The following is a 22,127-nucleotide window of genomic DNA, read 5'->3' as shown; positions in this document are numbered from 1 at the left end:
GTTCTATTTAACAAAGCGTCTTCCGTATGAAAAACTACTTTTAAAATTTGCATGTTGCCGTAGTGCTTTGATAAAACATGTACTTATATGTGCATTGCTGTCTCCCAGTGAGAAGTTAGTGAAAGTTAACCCACTCGTCAACTAAATCTTCAAATCCGAGTGTCCGAAATAAGAACCTGAATGTCCGCTTAAACGCTGGTACCTCTCTAAACGGTAAATCAAAATAATTTATTTGTTTCCTCTATTGTAGCCCTTGTTGTGTATGTATAATTTTATGTTTATTATAATTAAATTAGCACGAGTTACAGAAACTATCATTAGTCTACAAAATAATAAAACAGCTTAACTGTTGGTTTTTATAAAATATTTATAAATTCGATATTTGTATCGGATACAATGTACACTAACACTTATAACATTTAAAATTTCACTAGTTCCCAAAGTGGTTTCATTAGCAAACTAATAACATGCGATCATAAATTTAAATATTTGGTGTTTCATCTAAAGTGATAACCATGTATGTAGTTTTGTTATGAGGGTATTAATTTACATTTTAAGTTAGGGCGAGGCAAGGTTTCAGGTTGGAAGCAGCACTGCTTTTATAATTTTAGAATAATTTGCTTGTAGTTCTGTTAAAAATAATTCTGTTCTGCGCGAGAACAGGGTATATGTGTAATTTACTTTAACAAGAGTAAGGACTCAACGTAAAAATATAATAAATTAACTTAAAGTTGGAAAGACTAATTCAAAAACTTCATGCAAGGGTAATATATGTGATGTATAAAACGCGTTTCATTCTTAAGCAAAATTAAACAAAGATATTTTTAATATAATTGTAGTCAAGTCAGACAATCATCAATATTGTTCTTTTGAACACGTAATAAAATATGTATAAAAATAAGGGATAAAGTGCACAACAAGGAAGTAATGTTAAGAGACACTCAATGACTTAGATCTCATAACAACCCAACTCTATCATCACAGTTTACTATAGGAAGTAACAACTAATTGTAAGTAATGTGCTTTGTAGTTTTATGGTGTACTGTTAACTATTGCATCCATAGTAATATGATTAGTAATTTATAATTTTAATTGATAAGTGACGGAGAATCAGTTGATATCTCCCTGCAAAGTAACTGTAGGTGACATTTTAGCTAGGCTTAATATATCATATGTCTCTACATCGGTCACAGCAGCCAGAGATTATCATCAAGTTATCAATTGTTTAAACAGTGTTCACTTTCAAGTACAGAAACTATTCGATCCAACCATCTAAGATTCTACAAATCAACTTTGTGATTTATTCTCTAATTTTAACTGAGTAAAATGCCTGATTACCAAACGAATTAATAAGTGAGATTATGTTTAGATGATCCCGTCCGTTTGGAATAAATTACATTCAAAATGAGAAATAATTTATAATTTCCACTGGTTTTAATACAGCCTCCCAAAAGTTCCTCTAATCAACAAACGTTTCCATTTATAATGTTGTTCCGTTTCAAAAGTTGCATTGCTTTTTATCGCCTCTGAAGTAATGCGTCTAAAGCCGTGTCCACACTATGCCGCGGCTGGCTTTTGGCAATGCCGCGTTGGCAAAGCCAACGCGGCAAACCTAGATTTTGGCTTGTCGTCTACACGTGAGTTGGCATTCAGTCGCAAAATGTCTGACGAGGAGGATGTACTAGTTGCTTTAGGCGCGTTTGTAATTATCAATCACGAAAAATTGCGTAAACGACGGTTTTGGGTGCGTCCAAGCCTTCAAAGTAGAAGAAAATACGGAACTAGTGAGTTGATGAAGGATTTGGTATTGGATGATGAAGACGAATTAAATCTCGAGTACAGATATGGATGTGGTTTCAAAAACTGTTTTTCGAATGAAAAGTAGTGACTTTGAAGATCTTCTAAATAAGATAGCTCGTATCATCCAGAAACGAGACACGTCCTTCAGAAGTGCTATTCCTCCACATGAACGCCTTGCAGTTACTCTGCGGTTTTTGGCAACGGGAGACTCTTACCACTCGTTAAGTTACACATTCAAGATTTCAAAGCAAATAATATCAACCATCATCCCGACTGTTTGTGAAGCAATTGTCAGTGTATTACAGGATTACATCAAGGTAAGAAAAAATTGTATATTAGAAAAAACCTTTATTTGGTAGACATGCGTCTCAAGTTCCGAACAAAACACTCTCCATTACAAATGAAACCCTTATTTACTTAGTTAAAATGAGTATTAAGTTAATTACAATAACAAAAATGAACAAAAGTCTTAACTCAAATTTGAATTTTGAAGAGATGAGGTGTAAAATTCTCTTTTATTTAAATTTGTAAAATTATTATTACAGGTGCATCAATATATTGTCGATAGAGTCATTGTCCGTATGGGTTGATAGCGAGGAGCTTATGACTGAATCTGGAGAGTTTGCCTGTGTGATTCCGTGAAAAGACAGCTGCTCACTACATGGGTTTGGATTGGGACAAGCTGGTGGCATCGGGACAGAAATCGGTTGTTGTACGTAGTTCGGTGTTGGGTAGAATGGCTGTGAGTAACTTCCGCCGATTGGGTTGCCATAGTCGTACTTGCCCATTTCTGCTTCAAACAGAATATTACTAATAAGGTGTTTTGCAATTTTCTGAGCATTTGATGATGGGAGGTCTTTAATACGCAGTCCTACTTGCTCTCCAAAAGATTTGAACTGATCCATACCTTTATGCCGACCTTGGATACTTCTCATAATTGACAGAGCTTCTTCTGTAACTGTAGTCTTTTTTTTCTTTTGTGGGCCTCCGCCTGGCCGATCAGACTGTTCCTTTGGCAAACTTACACGTTTTCGAGGCGTTTCTCCACTTGGTCCAGCAACTTGGTCCTGGTTGACAGTTTGCGATTGGTTTGCAGTATCTCCATCTTTATTTGTATGCTCGTCCTAAAAAAAAGGAAAAGATTAATGATTGGATAATGAATATTGCTATATTGTTGTCATTTTGTTTCAGATGCCAAAAACAGAAGCAGAGTGGAAAGTTATTTCAAAAGAGTTCAATGATAAGTGGAATTTCCCAAACTGTGTGGGGGCCTTTGATGGGAAGCATATTGAGTTGCAAGCACCTATCCATAGTGGCACAGAATATTTCAACTACAAGGGGTTTTTCAGTATAGTTCTATTTGCGGTGGTAGATGCGCACTACAACTTTATCTACGCAAGTGTTGGTTGTCAAGGAAGAATATCAGACGGAGGTGTGTTTAGTCACACAACATTCAGAGATTGTCTGAGGAACAACACAATGCATCTTCCTCCTCCTACTCCTCTTCCTGGAAGAACAGATAAAACACCGTATGTTTTTGTGGCCGATGATGCTTTTCCTTTATCGAAGCACATCATGAAACCATATCCAGGTATTCAAAAAAAGGACTCTAAAGAAAGAGTGTTCAACTATCGGTTAAGTAGAGCACGTAGAGTTTCTGAGAATGCATTCGGCATAATATCCTCTGTGTACCGCATACTACAAAGACCTATGCTATTAAAACCAGAATGGGCTACGCTGGTGGTGTTGGCAGTACTTTATCTGCACAACTACTTGAGGAAAAGTAATTCCAAATCAGTGTACAACCCCGTGGGAACATTCGACTCTGAGTGCTCAACTACAGGTGAGATCAATCCAGGACATTGGAGACAATCCCCTTCAAATCAAGCTTTGGTCAACTTTCCTCGAACTTCAAGAAGAAGCACTGATGAGGCACAAGCCACTAGAAAAGAATTTGCAGACTTCTTCGCTTCCCCGGCTGGAAAATTATCCTTTCAACAAGACAAATAATTAGCCCTAACTATGTAATATGTGTTTGATATGAACGTAAAATATAATTACTAATACTTACTGTGTCAATATATATTTACCTGCGTGATTGTGTCCGTCGTTTCGTTAGGTGTATTTCGATCCTGGAGAAATAGCATGTTGTTATAGCAAAACCATTTACTCTTGTACACATCAGAATTTCCCGCACCAGACTTACTTGAGTCTCTCTCCTTTTTTATTTCACGTAAAAAATGGCACACTAGGTTTTTAATTTTCTTTTCCACTACTGCTTTGTCAACACCAAAAACATCTGCTATTTCTTGAAGAGCATCTTGTTTCTTGTTTCTGTCTTTGTACCCTTTCAAGCGACAGTCCCACAGAACAGGTTTATCACGGTAGAGCTCAATAAGTTGACACACTTTATCGTTCGTCCACTCCATGACTGTACTCGGCACTGTCTCAGCCACGTGCATGCCGCGTGAAGCCAACGGTTGGCTCGTCCCCACTACCGGCTCTCACCGGCTTCCTTTGATGGAGACCGACACTAGAGCGATTTTCGTTGGCAAACCATTGGCTCAGCGGCATATGCCAACGGCCACGTCTACATTGCATTGGCTTTGCCAACGCGGCATTGCCAAAAGCCAACCGCGGCATAGTGTGGACACGGCTTTATGCGATGTGAGTAGAATCAACTGAATGTTGTCATTACAAATATTTATAAACAAATTAAACTTGTAATTTTATTTGTAATTAATGAGAACTATTTCATTACCTCAAAACATATTAACTAAATTAAAATAAAACAATCAATTGGGCAAGTTCAAAAACAGTGAAATCATCTGTTATATTTAAAATAAATACTCAAACACATAATCCCTAATACGTTAATTTTATTTAAAGTCCTGTCACTTAAGGATACATTATTCGCTTAGAATAAATTAGCTGTTAATTTGGTAGTTAAATAACTAACTTGTGCAACATCTGTTGTGGTTTAGATTTTGAAATGGTCGGTAGCATACCTTATTAGTTGTAAGTTGACATTGTTTATGCACATCACTTCCAAAGAAAATTACTGTGAAAACAACAAACAAGTAAAAATAAGTAGACGAAGCCTGAAAGATATGCATAGAAAAGTCTACATGATTAAACACGTTACAATAAAGCAACTGACCGTCAGACACAGGAACTAGGTGTCAAATCTCCATATATTACCTATTCACCATATATGTCAGGTAATAATACACACGGAAAAATATCGGAATCACGAAGGAAAGTTATATGAGATCTATTAAAATGTTACTTTCAAAAATTTTATGACTAACCTTGGCAGGGATTAGGACTGCCTGTACTTAAAACAGTTGCCGTTCATTTACCACTGTTACTAGAACCAACAGCAATGGCTGCAGTGAAATGCGCACCTAGGTTAGAGCATTCCACGGTACTAGGGCCAGTCCTTGGGCAGGTCGTAACCCTTCTACCATGTAATACTCCCCTCCCTTATAAGGTTAGTTAATCGAGATATGTAGGTTAAGTCACGCGTGCCGCTATCTCCCGCAGACAATAAGCATGTACGCTACAAGAAATAATGTACATCCGTAAATTCTCACTTAGACGTGTTGAATTTTACAGTATAAAATACTAACTTGATAACGGCAACTAAGTATGCATAATATATATATATATATATATATATATATATATATATATATATATATATATATTATTACTTAAGTCTTAGTAGATTTGAACAAGAAAAGAATATTCATATTTGACAACTCGGTTGATATAAAAAGTAAATTTATTCTATTCTTGGTTGCAATTTATGTAATATAAATAAAGAGGTTATATAATTTTTTTTATTTCATATAGTTTTCCGCTACATCTCTCGCCAATCATTCAAGTGCACAATGTGCTCGCCAATCTTTTGCAATTTGTCTCTTAAATACGCGTGTCTTTTTTTATACTCGCAACATTTTTCTTTTCCGTTGTATGTGTTTACGTTACTACACACACTATGATTCCGTGAAAAAACCAAGATTAATTACTTATGAGGAAATACATTTACATTTGGAATTGTAAACAATAAACAGAAATCGCGTGTATAACCTCACAGACTGGTATGAAGAGTGATTATTTATATTTTTAGTTTATGAATCTATGTTATCAACTGTACTGTTTTAAAAGTTTTGATAATAACTAAAAGGTATGTCGTGTCGTTGAAGAAGCCCATTCAGCAATTACCTATAGCTAAATATACGGTAAAATAAGTAAGTTATAGTACTTCTGCTGTCCTAAAAGTAATAAGTCAAATTATTGAGTTGCTACAATCTAAACTCAAGGCCTAAATGTTAACATCAATATTCAGACAGCACCTACAGCCATACATAAAATGCAACATCTAAATGAGTTATATTCAATGAAAAAGTTTATTTTTTGACATCTATTTTCAGTAATTTCCCATCAAAGCGACAGAAGCTCAGTCGTGGTGTTGGGGTCACAGGTCGGAAGAAGACCGATCATTTACGCTGCTAACATTGTCCGTATTAACTAGAAGTAAAACTAATCAGGATTCCACTCTACTGAACAATTTTTCGAAAGTATTTGATTTTAAAATTGTGTTTTCATGGTAACTAGGAATAATTATTGTTAATTAAGAAATGGACTAATCCTGCAAATATATAGTTGTATAAATACTACGAAAGAGAGATAGTGTAGATCTCTGCACTAGGATATTAAATGTTCAATGTGTACTTACGAAATGCTATGGTTTGTAAATAAAATAGTATCAGTTCCTTGTGTTTTGGCCATCAAAAATATCCATGTTCTTTTTGGAAACTTTTTCCTCAAAATCCGAGTTAATGCGCTGTTTTCCAATAAATATTTTGAGGGAAGAAGCAGGATTGCATTAAAACACATTCTGAATATATGTATTTGTAAGTAGATTTATCTTACCAGAGAAAAGATTTTAATTTCAAATTCTTGTCGTCTGTAAGTTTCTTGTAAAACTTATAATCAGACAACGGCTGCAATTGAGTTATGTAGCTATTTAAAAAGTAATCTTACAATCCTTCTATTAACTTTGATGTAGTATATTTCGAATTAAATTTTTCATTATTAAATAATGTCGTCTTTATCTTCATAAAATCGAATTCAAAATTTATAAAAAGAGTGTAATCGCATCATATAAATTAAGTACTAAATTATTTAATACTTTGTGAAAATTGTTAAGAATTTTTACACTTTTCGACTAATTTGAAATAAAAATAAGTTATCTAACAAAGATAGCCATGTTTTTATATCTCTACACATATACTCGGACAATTTTATTGAATTGGAGAAAATGAGATTTTAAGTTCACTACTTAGTTGTCATTTATTTTGGGGTGCAATTATATAAGGTATATTAGTTATAGACACATCTCTCTCCAAAGTTATTTTTTAAATTTTGTTACAGCGTTAGTTTTTAATCTAGTTTGTAGAGCCGTCCTCTTTGTACATAAATAGCTAAAAGAATAAATAGTGGGATTATTCCACTGACACTGGTACAACCTATTTTGTAAATAGCTGGAACAATATGTTTGGTTTATTTTATGTTGGCTATTATTTATGCTCTTTTCTTGTTGTTCTATATCCTCTGTTTTCTATATTTGTGTTATTGTTTGTTTTTATAATATGGAAACAAATTTAATCCCAAGATACAATTGTAAATTTCTGATCTTTGAGAGTACTCTATACCAATAATAGCTAGTAAGATGTCAAACAATAACGCATTCTTCAATACGATAAAATTCTGAGGTAATTAGTTTGTAACTTTTCTAAATCTATAGTCTTCAAAAACTTATTTCTATTTCTAAAACATTTATTTTAAACGTAGGCCAGTCTCCTAAAATAAATGTAAAGTCTTCCCTATTTACTGCAATGAAATTTTCAACTGTTTTGATATTGTGCTTTTTAAAAACAACGTAGAAGTGTTCCTGTACATCGAATAATTTTGTTGAATAGGTTTTGAATAACAACTACACATTAAGTAAATAAACGTATATGATACATTTAAAATATCAAACGGACCATAAATTATATTTATGTTTAAAATTAAAATTTTTATAACTTTTAAACTATAAATACAGAGGAGAAAGAAAACTCGTAGTGATCTTAATTTAAAAGTAATGACTAACTACATATTAAAATATCTCTCTTTACTCAAAATAGTTTTATTTATATTACAATGCATTTGAGCACGCCATATATTCTTTACTCGACAACATACAACATGAGGCATATTACGGATATCTTAGTGTAGCCTAAGTTCCAACATAATTCTAAGTCACTTGTAATTAATTTCTGGGAACCGTGTCTCTTGGTCGATCTTGCTTTGGAAACCTTACATTGACTTAATCTTGATCAACTTGTTTATAATAAAATATTTTGTCTAAGACTAAATTTTATATTGTGAGTATTTCTACTGATAATTTTATTAACAAAAACAATGATGAACGTTCAGATATAGGTCGTCAGCGTATTTAAAATGCAATTAATGGGTGATAATTCAAATCACCCGTGCAAGAACTCATTAAGTTTTGGGATGAAACATAAGACTGGGTATCATTGTGGGGCCAATTTCGTAAAATGTATAAATATCGAAAGATTGTATCCAAGTGACAGACTCAACAGTTACGCCAACAAATACGCTTACTTTGGCGTGGCCTTGTGTAGGATGAATTTTATAAAGGTCAAATATTGGTTTTATTTTATATTTATAAGTTTAAAAAATCAGCAACAATTTATATAGCAATAACTGATAACAAAATATCTGGTATTATGAGCTTATAGTACCACCACTTGATGGTATGCACTGAGGTTTAAGTTTATTGAGTCCATTTAAGATATGCCAACTATTTTAGAGATATTTTAAACTTTATGCAGTGATTAGGCCTACGCTTGCTGATGTATTCATAACTCACCTTCATAACAATTTGTATACGAGGGGATAACAAACACATTTATTACATTTACAGCATAACATTTCTTTGCCACTAGGAACACTGAAAGTTTGATTACAACTTTTCGTGTCATCATAGTCATATTCCACTCGAGACAAAGCATCCTGCTTCATTTTCAGGAACTGCTATATTAAATATTTTAAAGGTCCTTAAAAATCACTATTAACATAGTAAGATAAACTAATTTAACTCATGAACTAACAATTGCCATGAGTAATTATAATTATATTAAGATTAAATCTATCCTCTACAAACATATAATCAACCAATCACCATTATTGTGCCATTCTGAAATAACTATTGTAGCCAAACTTATAATACAATTTTTAAGTAGAACAATACATTACCTAGTGTATGTGTAGTGTGTGTATTAGTGTGGGTGGAGCGGCCTCCTGCCACATTGACAACATCACCCTGTAACAATCAGTAAAAGCAGCATATAATAATGTATCATTTTAAACTAAAAATTTCCCAAAATCCATATAATTATAGTAATATACCTTAATTAAATAAATATTAATAATATTAAGTATATTCGTGGGACAAATATTTAAACTTAAGTCTAATATAAGCAGATAAATTTAGTTACCTTAATATGTTGTGTAGTGGAGAATAATTGTTTGAGTTCAATGCAGTTCTACACGCACTCACTCAGTCACACTTTTTTCCATTCAACCAACATTCATACTTTGCGTGTTTTGCAACACACGTGAAGAAGTGTTATATGATGAGAAGTGTCACAGAGAGGACGTCGGATCAATGCAGGACCGAGGCCACCTGAAAATAATCAGTACAAAACTTTCGAATCACAAAATATGACAGAAATCATTTTACTCTCTAATCACTAATACCTTTAAAGAGAATATAAAAACTAGAAGGTTTGACTACAAAAGCAGTTTCAGAATGGCATTAAACACTTATGTCCCAAGTACTTACGATACTGGTTCTTCTCATGTTTAGGATGAGTAGCATTGTAGCCTGAAACATAATTCAAATTTAATAGTCAGAACATAATAAGTATTTGCTAGTAAACATAAACATCAAGTACAGCACGTCTAACACTGTCTATTTGCATGAAGTAGTACAGTTACAATGCAAGTTTAGATTTGCCTGTTGATATAAAACTTATCAACAAAACCTAATCAATTTGGTTTCCTATTTGGCCTGGAATAAATCGATCGCCAAACACGCTACTTTTTGTAAAATGGGACAGGATCGCAAGAGTTAAAAACTTCAAACGATATCATTTCTTAGATTTTTCCTGTATTTAAATATTTAATACCTGCTTTCAAATAATTAAATAACAATTATGATACTTTCACAGAAACAGATAATTTGGAAAGCCATAACTTTAAGTTTCTATATATGATTAAAACATATTTATTCGTATGCGGTCAGTTTTAAGTTTAAAGCTAAAGAGCTATGATTTCTAAACAGTGTTATTTAATATTTTAAACTCTTTTCTTATCCTTCCTTTCGGCCTCCTCCACAACACGCAAAACTGACGATTAATTCCTTTCTTAATATAAACTTCTCTTTCAATTCTAAGAACTAGGTTGTGTACTTAAACAATAATAATGAGCCCTGGGCTCCTGGACGTATACCACTTAAACAAGAGATGAAATATTTTTCTAAGTAATTATAATGCAGAGAAACAGGTTCTGGCAGTAAACAGTTCAAATACTTGTAAATTCTGAACTATGGTGAATGCTAAACAATGCGTTTATAATTATATTTAAAGCAGTCAATTAAAAAGATAAATATTTTAACATTTGAAATTATTTAATCAATTTTACTGCACCAACGTTAGACAATAACGGGCAAGCATGTGGCGTAGTGGGTGGAATCCATACAGAAATTACATACAGCTAAATATTCAGTTAAATAAGCAACTTATAGTAGTTCTCTTGCCCTACATGTTGTAAAAAGACAGTATAAACTGCAAGAATAATTGTGTAACATCAATAATCGGACAACATACAAAGCCATACATGCAAGACAACATCTACGTGAATTGTATTCAATGAAAATTGAGATATTTTGACTTATCCTTTTGAAGAATATTGCAGCAGAGAGGATAGAGGCTCAGGCGTGATGTCAACGCCACAGGTCCGAAGATGAGCGAACGTGAACACTGCTAACCTCGTCCGTATTAACTAAAAGCCCAATGAATCAGTAAGCTGCTGCTTTGAAACCTTTTTGAAAATATTATGATTTTAAAATTGTGTTTTCATGGTAACTAGGTATAAATTATTCTCTGTTAAGGTAATCATTAAAACAATAATTTTTGACTCAATTTAGTTTATTGTGAGTTGTAAGAAAGGGTTATGGAATATGAAATGTTTGTGGAACTATTTTTCATAGGATTATTTTATTGAATTTACTTTGAATTGAATTTAAATTATATGCAAATTTAAAATGATGGAAATGGGGATCGCAAATTTAGTGACAAGGAAATGTTGATTTTTTTAAGAAATAGGTTACGAAACTTTTCGTCATTAGGCCTATAATAACAAATATATTCTTGACACAGTTACAAGATCAGCCCCAGACGAGCTTTGTCACACCGGGCGGATGGTCCATGCAAGAATTGTTGATATCTAGTAATTAAGACAATCTTTTACGGTCCCTAGTAACATTGTTATTGACCGTTACCTGCTGATGAGGGATCAGATTCAATTAATATACTTAGCATATTATATATTTTGGCTCTTTCAACTTAATGTAATACATACACATTTAGTACATAATTACAGTCTTCATAAATGTTCTTGTATGTGCGAAACGTTTAAACATTTGAGAACTGAAATAACATGTCATAGTTTAGAAATTTCCTACAAAGAAAAGGACAAACTCTATTAGCATGGTTTTGAAAATAACGAAGAAAAATTGAACAGTTTTACGTTAAATTAGATCGATAAAATACCACAAAATTCCTATCCTGATGGAACTGCAGAAAGTTTTCTTTTTTAAGAAAACACGGAGCAAGCTCATAAAATTATATTAAAGACAAATACCCTTTTGAATTGTAGTGTATTTAAGAAAATATTTTTAATAATTTCCAAGCGTTGCTGGATATAAAAGTTTTTATCAATACCATTTACTTATTTTATGAAAGGTGTTCTATTGAAAAGTTTTATATCAGCTGGGTGTATTAAATGTAATTTGCTATGTTTACATTACAAATTTTCTTATTAGTAACGGGTTTGCAACATATTAATTTGTTATTTTTAGTAACGCAATTAACGGTGTATCCAAATTTTGAAGTAATGTATTTCGGAGATATAAATAAATCTCACTGATCTAGTGTGAAACACTGTTTTTCGTATTCATGAAAACAATTTTTAAATTTTCGACATGTTGTGATAGTGGCTTGATATAACGTTTACTTATGTGCATTGCTGTCTCCCAGTGAGTGGTTACAACAGTTAGTGAAAGTTAAGCCACTCGTCAATTGAAATATGGAATTTTAACTAAATCATCAAATCCGGTTGCCTGCAAGCAGAACCTGAAGGTCCGCTTTTCTCTCTTAGGAAAAGAAGCTTATAAATGCATAACGAAGAATCGAGATTCATGATAAAGAATTAGGGCACGGAAGAAGGGGAGACCAGCTTAAAACCAGCCTCTCCAGTCAAAGTAGGTAGGGGGTGGCACACCCTTGTTGAGTCTAACAAGAACCCTTGAGGTAAGGGAACAAACCCCACCAACACCAACAGTCATCTCCCACAGTAGACCAGACTTATAGAATTGCCCATGAGCCCCAGAATCTCGACATTTGCGGTTAGTGATGTGCCGCTCCTGGACATCTATAAGGTTGCCTAGATTTAAGTGACACATCGATTTTTGCTGTGATCCCTGCTAGGTGTGGTCCGCTTGCTACCTCTCCAAATGATAAATCAAAATATGTTGTTTCCTTGATTGTAGCCCTTGTTGTGATTGGTCTACAAAATAATAAAAAGGCTTAAATATTGGTTTATATAAAAATAAGAACAATTATTTTTATTGACTTTCTAATGTTTATCGGACTGTAATTTTTCAAAAATTTCTAACGAAAATTCATTATCAAACTGATAACAGGCGATCATAAATTATAAATATTTCGTGTTTAATTAATAATGAATCCACGTTATCATTAAGGTATTCATTTACCTGTTAAGTCATGACAAGTCCAGGATTGAAGTTATAAATCGAACACAGCTTATCTTATTTTAGGCCCTTTTAGATTGATTAGCATGTAGCTGTGTTAAAAAAGGAATGGCGCGTTTTTGCGTGATAATAATTTGTGTAATTTACTTTAACAAGAGAAAGGTCCCACCATCAAAACCTAAAGACTTACTTATAAATTTCATTCATGGTTATAAACTTCATGCACGAATTATATAAGTAATGAATAAAACGCGTTTTATTGACGTGTATCTCATAGCAGCCCAAAACTATCTATAGGAACAGTTTACTATAGGAAAGAACATCTAATTGCAAGTGAAATGCTTTGCAATTTTGTGATGTACTATTGCATCCATAGCAAGATTATCAGAAATTTATAATCAATTGATAAGTGACAAGAACCAATTGAATTTACCCTGCAAATTACCTGCAGGTGACATTAGGAGCTGGCCTTAATATATCCTAAAGACATCGGTTATAGAAGCCAGAGATTATTATTACGTTCTATATTGTGTCTATCAGTAGTAAAACATGTTCCACTTTAAAAATGTTTAGTATAAATTGAAATATGTTGGTTATAAGGAAAAAGTAATAGTAATTCAAATGATTTGTACGCTCATTAAAGCTAAAATCATAAAATGTTATAGACATTAATCAAAAATAATATTGTTTGATTATTGGGTTAACCGTTGACGAATGGTCATGGATGAAGCTTTATCGTTGGCATATATAAATTACTATACATATTCAGTAATATAGAAGAAATTTGTAAAACAAAATATAGAGAAGGAAAGAAAGTAAGGATTTGGAGTACACTGGTTTGCAGATGCTCCAATTTTGTTCGATTCACCCAACTCCTGCAGGCATGATAGATTCATCACACTCTTCAGATTTCGGTGCTAGTAATCATGTCCCATATAATTATATTATTCCGTCTAAATATAATTGTAATTTATCTAATAACCGATATTTAAGGCAGAAACTATGTAAGAACTCGTGTACCACTAGTCGTACACAATTACAAAATGATGATACTGGCAGAACTAGGAGGTATGTGAAATCTTAGAGCAAGCCTCGTCTCTAATATAAAAAATCAGGAGAAGTTGTGCTGCTTCATTACTGGGTTTTTGAAGGCGTTCAACCAATTCTCCAAGCCGAAACGTCTTTAAAGTGTGAAATGAGTCTTTTTTAATTCCATTCAGCGATGTGATGTTTATGTAAGCCCCTTCCGAAAGGAGACGCAGCGTGGTGTAAGGGATTTCGACGGGAATTTAGGTTATGTCACCACACATTCTCTTTTTACCATCTTCATTGTGGTGCAAAATGCAGAATGATTGCACAACCATTTGCAATTTTATCAAAGAAGTTTACCCTTTTTACTAGTTGGCATTTTACGCTCGTAACACTATATGATTCGTTGAAATATGTTATGAAGAAATGTATTACGAGATCCATTAAAACGTTACTTAAAAAATGTTAAAAGACCAACATTGGCAGGGATTGGGACTGTCTGTGTTTAAAACAGTTGCCGTGCATTCATCACTGTTACTAGAACCAACAGCAATGGCTGCAATGTCAGTGTTATACACACCCAGGTTAGAGCATTCCTTGGTATTAAGGCCAGTCCTAGGGTAGGTCGTCGCCCTTCAACTATGCCATACTCCTCTCCATTATTAGGTTGGTTAATTGGGATATCTCATTTTACGTCACGTGTGCTACTATTTACCGTAGACAATGTGCATCTACACTACAAGAGATAATTTAGAGTCCTACATTCTCAACGTGATGTAGTGAACTTTACAGTTATAATACATTATAACAGCGTTTTGGATTCTCAAATTACGTAATGTTTAATAATTATTGCTGTCCGAGTAGACTGAGGGTAGAAAATAGTATTTTTATAAGACGAGTCTGTATAGATAAAAAGAAAACATTTGAATCTCGGTATTAATTTAAAGCATATAAACAAAGGACCTATACTTAATATATTTTTGGATTGTAGAGTTACAGATACTGTACTATCTCTTAAGATATGTCATTATTATTATAGTTAAATATTTATGTTCCATATATATAGGACCACTGCTAAGCATCTCACTGACCTATTGAAAAATCAATAAATTTGAACTTAATACAACAGATAAAGGTGACATAACAAAATCTGTTTCAGTGAAAACTTTAAGAATGAAATTCATAGATTGCTTAACGCCATAGAAATCTCTATATGTATTAAATAACAAGAAATAACTCGTCCGAGTGCTGATAAATTTTGTAAAAAAACAACTTTTATTGTTATATGATCTTCCTTATATTAAGATATCGTTTTGAAAATATAAGATTATCATTAAAATCCTCAGGCAAGAGCTACCACGGTGAAAGCAATTTCATATGTACTATATACAGAAAACACAATATATATATATATATATATATATATATATATATATAAAATATTATAATATACATTTATATATAAAAAATATAACTAAAATATTATATTTTTGTTATTTAGAAAATATATTTAAATCTACGTACATGATTAGTATTTTGAAAAATTGCAATTGATTATACTTATTATAAATATATTAAGTCGTATGGAAGTGGATAAAAAGGTTAAAGGTCTATTCTTGGACGGCAAAGAAATATTTGACTCTGTGGATTACGGTGTTTTATTGGCTAAATTCCAGACCATTAGTAGAGATCTATGGAATCATTATTGACTTCTATAACAAAATAAAAACTCTCAAAAACAAACTTGAAAGGGACAAAATTTTACACTGCAGAAGAATAGTGACAAAAACACTTAATTTCTGCTCACGTGGTTATGAGAATGATCGATCCTTCATAATACCTAAATATGCATGAAGGATGGTAATATGATGAATGGCTCAAACATTATCACGGTTTAGACGCTCGTAAGATATCTACACTTCTTAGTATACATCATAACGTTTATTAATCACAATATAAAAGAGTGATTATAAAGTACATAACAAAATGTAAGAGCAAGGAAACAAATATAAAATTTTGATTTACCAGTTTTAAGAATTTCAGCTGAACCTGTAGTCTCTTGAGAACACAGATTGTAGTTTACATCTGATTTACCTTGCACTAGTTATAACACTATCTAACCCTCTAAGTGTTGTTCATCAAAATTTTGATGGTTACTTTCCATCCTGTAATGTTGTTCGTTTGACGATCAAACATTCCTTTCCATAATCACTCATTACAGTATATACCGGAAACGTATCGATTTGATTCATGCACCATTGGATTCGGGAAGAAAAAGCCTAAGGAATACTATAGTTTTATTCCTCTTTGTATTGTAGTTGCAACGTACCAAGTTCGTAGTTTGGAACGTAAAAGAAAACAATGCAGTTTATTGTGACCGCCATGTTGTCGCTGCCGTTCTGATTTGTTTCTGTGATGAGGCGTGTTTATTAGTAAGTTTTATTTGTGTTTTAGTGTTGTGTTTAGTGTGTGGTGAGTTGTTAGATATTGCAGTAGTGCAAATAAATATATATTAGAATAAATAAATTTCTTTTTACTGAAATATGTTTGATGAATTATCGAATCTGTGTAGGCTATGGCAAAATGACTTGGCTAAAACTCATTTCACGTAGTTTGTTATTGTTTTTCACTCACTAAACGTTATTTTAGGCACTCATTTAGTTCTGAGATAACAATTTTCACAACCAAATATATATTTACCGTAATTTCTTTGGTTATGTATGATAACTGTTTGGACCATTCCAGGGTCATTGTTAGTCGCGTAGGCTATATACTGTTATATTAGTAATACATGTAGTTGTGGAATCAAAATATATGTAATATATTTAGACACAGTTTATGGTTTTCTAAAACTACATAACATTTCCCATCAGATGTAAACCATAGATTTATAAATTTGGATATAATAAATGCATTGAAAAACATTTTATACTTTGCTCTTTGAAATTTTTTCGCAAAAGTTTTGAGTAATGACAAAATGAAACTTTTTTCGACTCTTCCAAAAAAAGAGTTATGGAATTTATTTTACTGCTGCTGTACAGTTTACTTCATTCTGAGTAATAAAATATGCAATATAACATGTATTGAAGTAAAGCTGTATTAGTAAAACTTTTATTAGCAAACTCTTACATACACACCCTTTTTTCACAATTTATGCGCATCGCTACTTTTTGTTATATAGCGTTATTATAGTTTCATAAATTTGTATAATGCTTATGTTTTTCTGAAACTAGAATAACTTTGACACAAAATGGCTATCTAACTTTTATAGTTTTCTTACTATAACTTGGTTTGCTAGGTATGGTCCCCCCCCAAAAAAAAATGTAAAGCTTGAATTTCATGGAAAAAAACTTTTAGTAAAAAATTTTTTTTGGCCAACTTTAAATGCTAATATTATTATATGTTTAATTCTGAACACAAAAGTATATACTTCTATATATATTACTTTTAATTTATAATTTTAATAAATTTTTTAAAACACCCTTGCACGAGGCTCTAAAACATGCTGCCACTACAGAAAAAATTACCGCCACTTAGAGGGCTAATAGTAATCTGATTACAAAATATAGGTTATACTAAACATATAAAACTAAATTTTGAAGATTCTTGAACCCCGGAATCAGTTTTCATGGATACGACGATATGTATTGTATGGTAACATACGGTTTAACCTTTGATCAATTATACTAATAGTTGTATGTATGATTGAGTTCTGAGGACAATGATACTTTAAATTAATATTCAGCCCGATTCATTCTAGATTTACACTGTTCAATAACTAGAGATTGGTAATGATACCGCTAGGTGAATATTTCAAAACAACACGAATAAAAATATTTTAATTGCACTATAAATGAGTATATACAATATAACGTGAGCTAATAACTACCGTATTTGTTATCGGGTCCAGGCCGAAGTTGGTGCAGACAGTAGCACATAGCTTGTATGAGTTTTTAATCAATGTTATTTAATGGAACATTTTTAAATGGCGGATATTCTAATTTATGCAAACGTTTGAATAAATATATCTACCAATATATACACATTTATGTTTTTTGATCACTTCAGGATTTCGAGAATGCGACCGTTCAAATTTTGGAAAAATAAACTACGTATCTGAACTAACACTTTAATTCCATGACCTGAGGTTCAAAAATTCCAATTCAGAGACATAATTGTTTATTATATAATTTATTTCAGCCAGAGTCTACACAATTTTAAATTTAAAACAAGCAGCATTAACAAATACAATATTTCTCTAATTTTATATTTATAAATTACAGCTTTATTGATTATGCTATTATACAGTATTTTTAAAGTTCTTAAATGAAATAATAAATATATACATATGAAATAAGGTATGTTCTTGCTATCGAAGTCTCAAGTGCTTCATACTTAAAAGTGCAGACAGCAACGTAAGCTGGAAATTGTGTAAAAATTTCCAAATTACGTTCACAGAACATTTTTATTATATGAAGTTAAAACTTTATTTCATATTTAAATAGTTGATGGTTCAACGTAATATAAAATACATTCTTAGAATGGTATGCATTGCATAGCATCTTAATTAGAAAGAAAGTGTCAGCTTTGCTGTGATATATTGTGTGCTATCTTAATTTTTCTAGAATACGATTAGTCTAATAGTGAACATGGATATATCTATATATATAAAAGAAAGTCGTGTTAGTTACACTATTTATAAGTCAAGAACGGCTGATCCGATTTGGCTGAAAATTGGTAGGGAGGTAGCTAAGAACTGGGAGAAACACATAGGATACTTTTTATCCCGTTCCCGATTCAGGATTCCGCCCCACTGGTCTCTAAAAGTTACGGAAATACCCGTAGGAAATGCATTATAGCAAACATATGTTATTAAGTGAAAGGGCCTGTTCAAATTGAATCAGCTGTTTTTTGTAAACATATATAATGCAACAAAAGAAATATGTTTATATCATTTAATTACCAATTTAAATTTCTTTACATTTATAGTTTTAAAGCATAGAGTAAGCTTAAGAGAAACAGCAAATTTTGTTTCAACTGTTTCTGCAATCACTGTTAAGCATAGACTTTACTATCCAGATAATACAATTCAAATTTTAATTTTTTACAATTCAAAGCAGTTATCTCTGCATCTCCAAGTCAGATACGTACATTATTTGCTATCATCATTTCGATATGCTTTCCATCGAACCCATCTAACCTGTGGCACAAATACAAGGATAATATGGCAGAAGATATTTAACATCAAATTCGTGTCAGTTCAATAAATTCCGATCTTAAAATGAATGAGGAGATACATAATAGGGCCTTACTCTTGATCGAAGACATGTGTTATCTCATGTGTGGTAGTTTATTAGTCAGGTTAGGAATGCCAGCGCCAAATCGTAAAATGAATGACGCATTTAATCGAGAATTGAAACGGGAACATGAATATGATCACCAGGAATTAGATTTAGTAGTTCAAACAAATGTGCCCCTGATGAACCCCCAACAAAAGGAAGTTTATGATACATTAATGAAGGCACTTGATGATGGAAACGGTGGTTTATATTTACATGGTGGAACTGGTAAGACATTCCTCATTTCAGTAGTTTTAGCCACTGTTCGTACAAGATCCAACATTGCAGTTTCAGTTGCTTCTTCTGGAATATCAGCCACATTGCTAGAAGGATGTCGTACGGCACATTCTGCATTAAAATTGCCGTTAAATCTTCAATCTGTTGAAGAACCAACATGCAACATTACAAAGCGCTCCGCTATGGCGAAAGTTTTATCAGAATCGAAGATCATCATCTGGGACGAATGCACAATAGCGCATAAACGTGCATTGGAAGCAGTTAACGTAACATTGCAAGATCTACGTAATGACTCAAAATGTTTTGGAGGCGCAACTATTTTAATGTCTGGCGATTTCCGCCAAACATTGCCAGTAATTCCCAGATCGACTGCTGCCGACAAAATAAACGCTTGCCTCAAATCATCGAATCTATGGCGCTATGTTAGGAAACTTCAGCTGACAACAAACATGAGAGTTGCATTGCTGAACTATTCATCTGCTGAAGATTTCTCTGAGTAATTGTTGACTATCGGTAATGGTCGAGTACCTGTCGACGAATCGAGCGGATTGATTTCATTTCCTCGGAATATCTGTAACTTTGTCTCATCGAAAGACGAACTCATCAACAAAGTATTCCCAAACATCATTACTAACCTCAAAAATAATGAATGGTTGAGTGAGCGAGCAATTTTGGCAGCTAAGAATAAATATGTAGATGACTTAAACTACATAATTCAGAATGAGATCATTGGTACACTGCATGTTCTTTCAAATTTGTTGACTGTGTAACAAATGAAGATGATGCCACCAACTATCCAATTGAATGTTTAAACTCCTTGGATGTACCTGGCACAATTTACAACTAAATATTGGTTCCGTAGTAATCATGCTTCGAAACTTATACCAACCAAAACTGTGCAACGGAACAAGTTTAGTGGTAAGTAAATTGATGAACAATTTGATTTACACCACAATCTCAAAGGTGAGGAAATTCTCATTCAGAGGATCCCGATGATCCCACCCGACATGCCATTTGAGTTTAAACGGTTTCAATTTCCGATCCGTCTTGCATTCGCCATGACTGTAAATAAGTCACAAGGCCAATCGTTGAAAGTTTGTGGTCTTAATCTCAAACATCCATGTTTTTCCCGTGGCCAACCAATTAAATGTGGCATGTCCGCGTGGAAGACCATCCGCGTTATTTGTTTTCGCGCCTAATAAAAAAACCAAAAATGTAGCTTATCACAAGGTGCTACAATAAATGGCAAATAAAGAATCATTGAATAGTCATATTTTTTTATTTACAATTATCCTAATTTAAAAAGTAAAAAATGTGATCATGTGATATTGCCTTTAAGGCGGGACTAAGTTCGCCGGGCCAGCTAGTATATACATATATCTTTATATATATATTTCTTGTGTTCGTGTGTATGTTAATGAACTCCTCCTAAACGGGTGGACCGATTTTAATGAAACTTTTTGTGTGTCTTCAGTTGGATCCGAGAATGGTTTAGATTCATAATTCGGTCCAATTTTAATAGTTTATTTAATTAATTTTGACGTGACAACGTCTTAAATTAGGTTTCGGCTCGGAGTCACTCATGAAAAAGTGTAACGCCCGGTAACGTTACGATGCCCGTCCAGTGGGTCCGCCGCACGGGATAAAGCAGATAACTATGTTTATTCGTGAAAATGTGGAGTGCTTAGATTCGTCATTTACAACAACTACAACAATAAAGGTAAATAATTGTACACTGATATTTCATTATCGTAAACTATGATTGATTGATTAATTGTTAGATTGACACAAAAGTTGAGAAACTGAGTTTATAGGTTATGTCATACTATTGACAAATGTTTTATTTTATTTTATTTATTTATTTTCAATTTTACATGACAGCTACAGGACATGATATAGCACAAACAAAGTACAAAACCTTCAATTATTCCCAAAACAGCTATCTTAACTAAAATTAATGTACTCTTAATATGAACTTTAACATAACAAACTAAACTAAACTAAACTGCTGGCAGTTACACAAATTAATATTAAAATTTCTTTACACAACATAAATAAATGAACTCTATAAAATTTAAAAAAATAACAACTTGCTTCATTGTACACATACACTTCTACAATGAACAATAAATTAAATCAAAATAAAAGGTTGCTGCATATCTTTAAAATATTTTCCAAATTATCATTAAAAATATCTATGTTTGATTGGTTTAAATTAAGAAACCGTAGAGTCTTGTACAAAGGAAAGTTATAATGAGAAACTGTTCTACATGTAGGTAAAGCAAATAAATTAAATTCTCTAAATATATGATGTGGTACATGCAAACCTATGTGACTTAACAAATACGAACTATCAACTGAATTATTAAGTAACTTACATAAAAAACTTATTGAGGCTAGTTCCCTTCTTATGGACAATTTTTTAATCTCAAACATTTCCCTTAAATTAGAAGTGGGCATGTCGTAAGGACATACATAATTATGTTGTTTGTAAAATAAAAATTTAAGAAATTTGTTTTGTATTATCTCTAAATTGCTACACTCTAACACATTTATTGAATTCCAGATAACAGAACAATACTCTAATT

The 22,127-nt window shown here is 32.5% G+C and overlaps 2 protein-coding genes across 2 annotated transcripts; one reads left to right on the top strand and one right to left on the bottom strand.

Moving 5' to 3' along the window:
- Window positions 1–2,339: 2,339 nt before the first annotated feature.
- LOC124372275 lies at window positions 2,340–4,262 on the bottom strand. Its single transcript, XM_046830656.1, has 2 exons — window positions 3,891–4,262; window positions 2,340–2,924 (listed from the first exon to the last, which is right to left on the bottom strand). Exons 1-2 carry the CDS (start codon window positions 4,260–4,262, stop codon window positions 2,340–2,342), a joined length of 957 nt encoding a protein of 318 aa, XP_046686612.1.
- On the top strand, window positions 2,918–3,870 carry LOC124372274 (protein ALP1-like). Its single transcript, XM_046830655.1, has one exon. It carries the CDS (start codon window positions 2,992–2,994, stop codon window positions 3,808–3,810), a length of 819 nt encoding a protein of 272 aa, XP_046686611.1. The 5' UTR covers window positions 2,918–2,991; the 3' UTR covers window positions 3,811–3,870.
- Window positions 4,263–22,127: the final 17,865 nt, after the last annotated feature.

The sequence above is a fragment of the Homalodisca vitripennis genome, unplaced genomic scaffold (assembly GCF_021130785.1).
Source record: "Homalodisca vitripennis isolate AUS2020 unplaced genomic scaffold, UT_GWSS_2.1 ScUCBcl_2802;HRSCAF=7903, whole genome shotgun sequence".
In the NCBI taxonomy this organism is placed as follows: Eukaryota; Metazoa; Arthropoda; class Insecta; order Hemiptera; family Cicadellidae; genus Homalodisca; species Homalodisca vitripennis.
The sequence above is the reverse complement of the archived record's forward strand: the minus strand, read 5'-3'. Positions and strand labels throughout refer to the sequence as shown.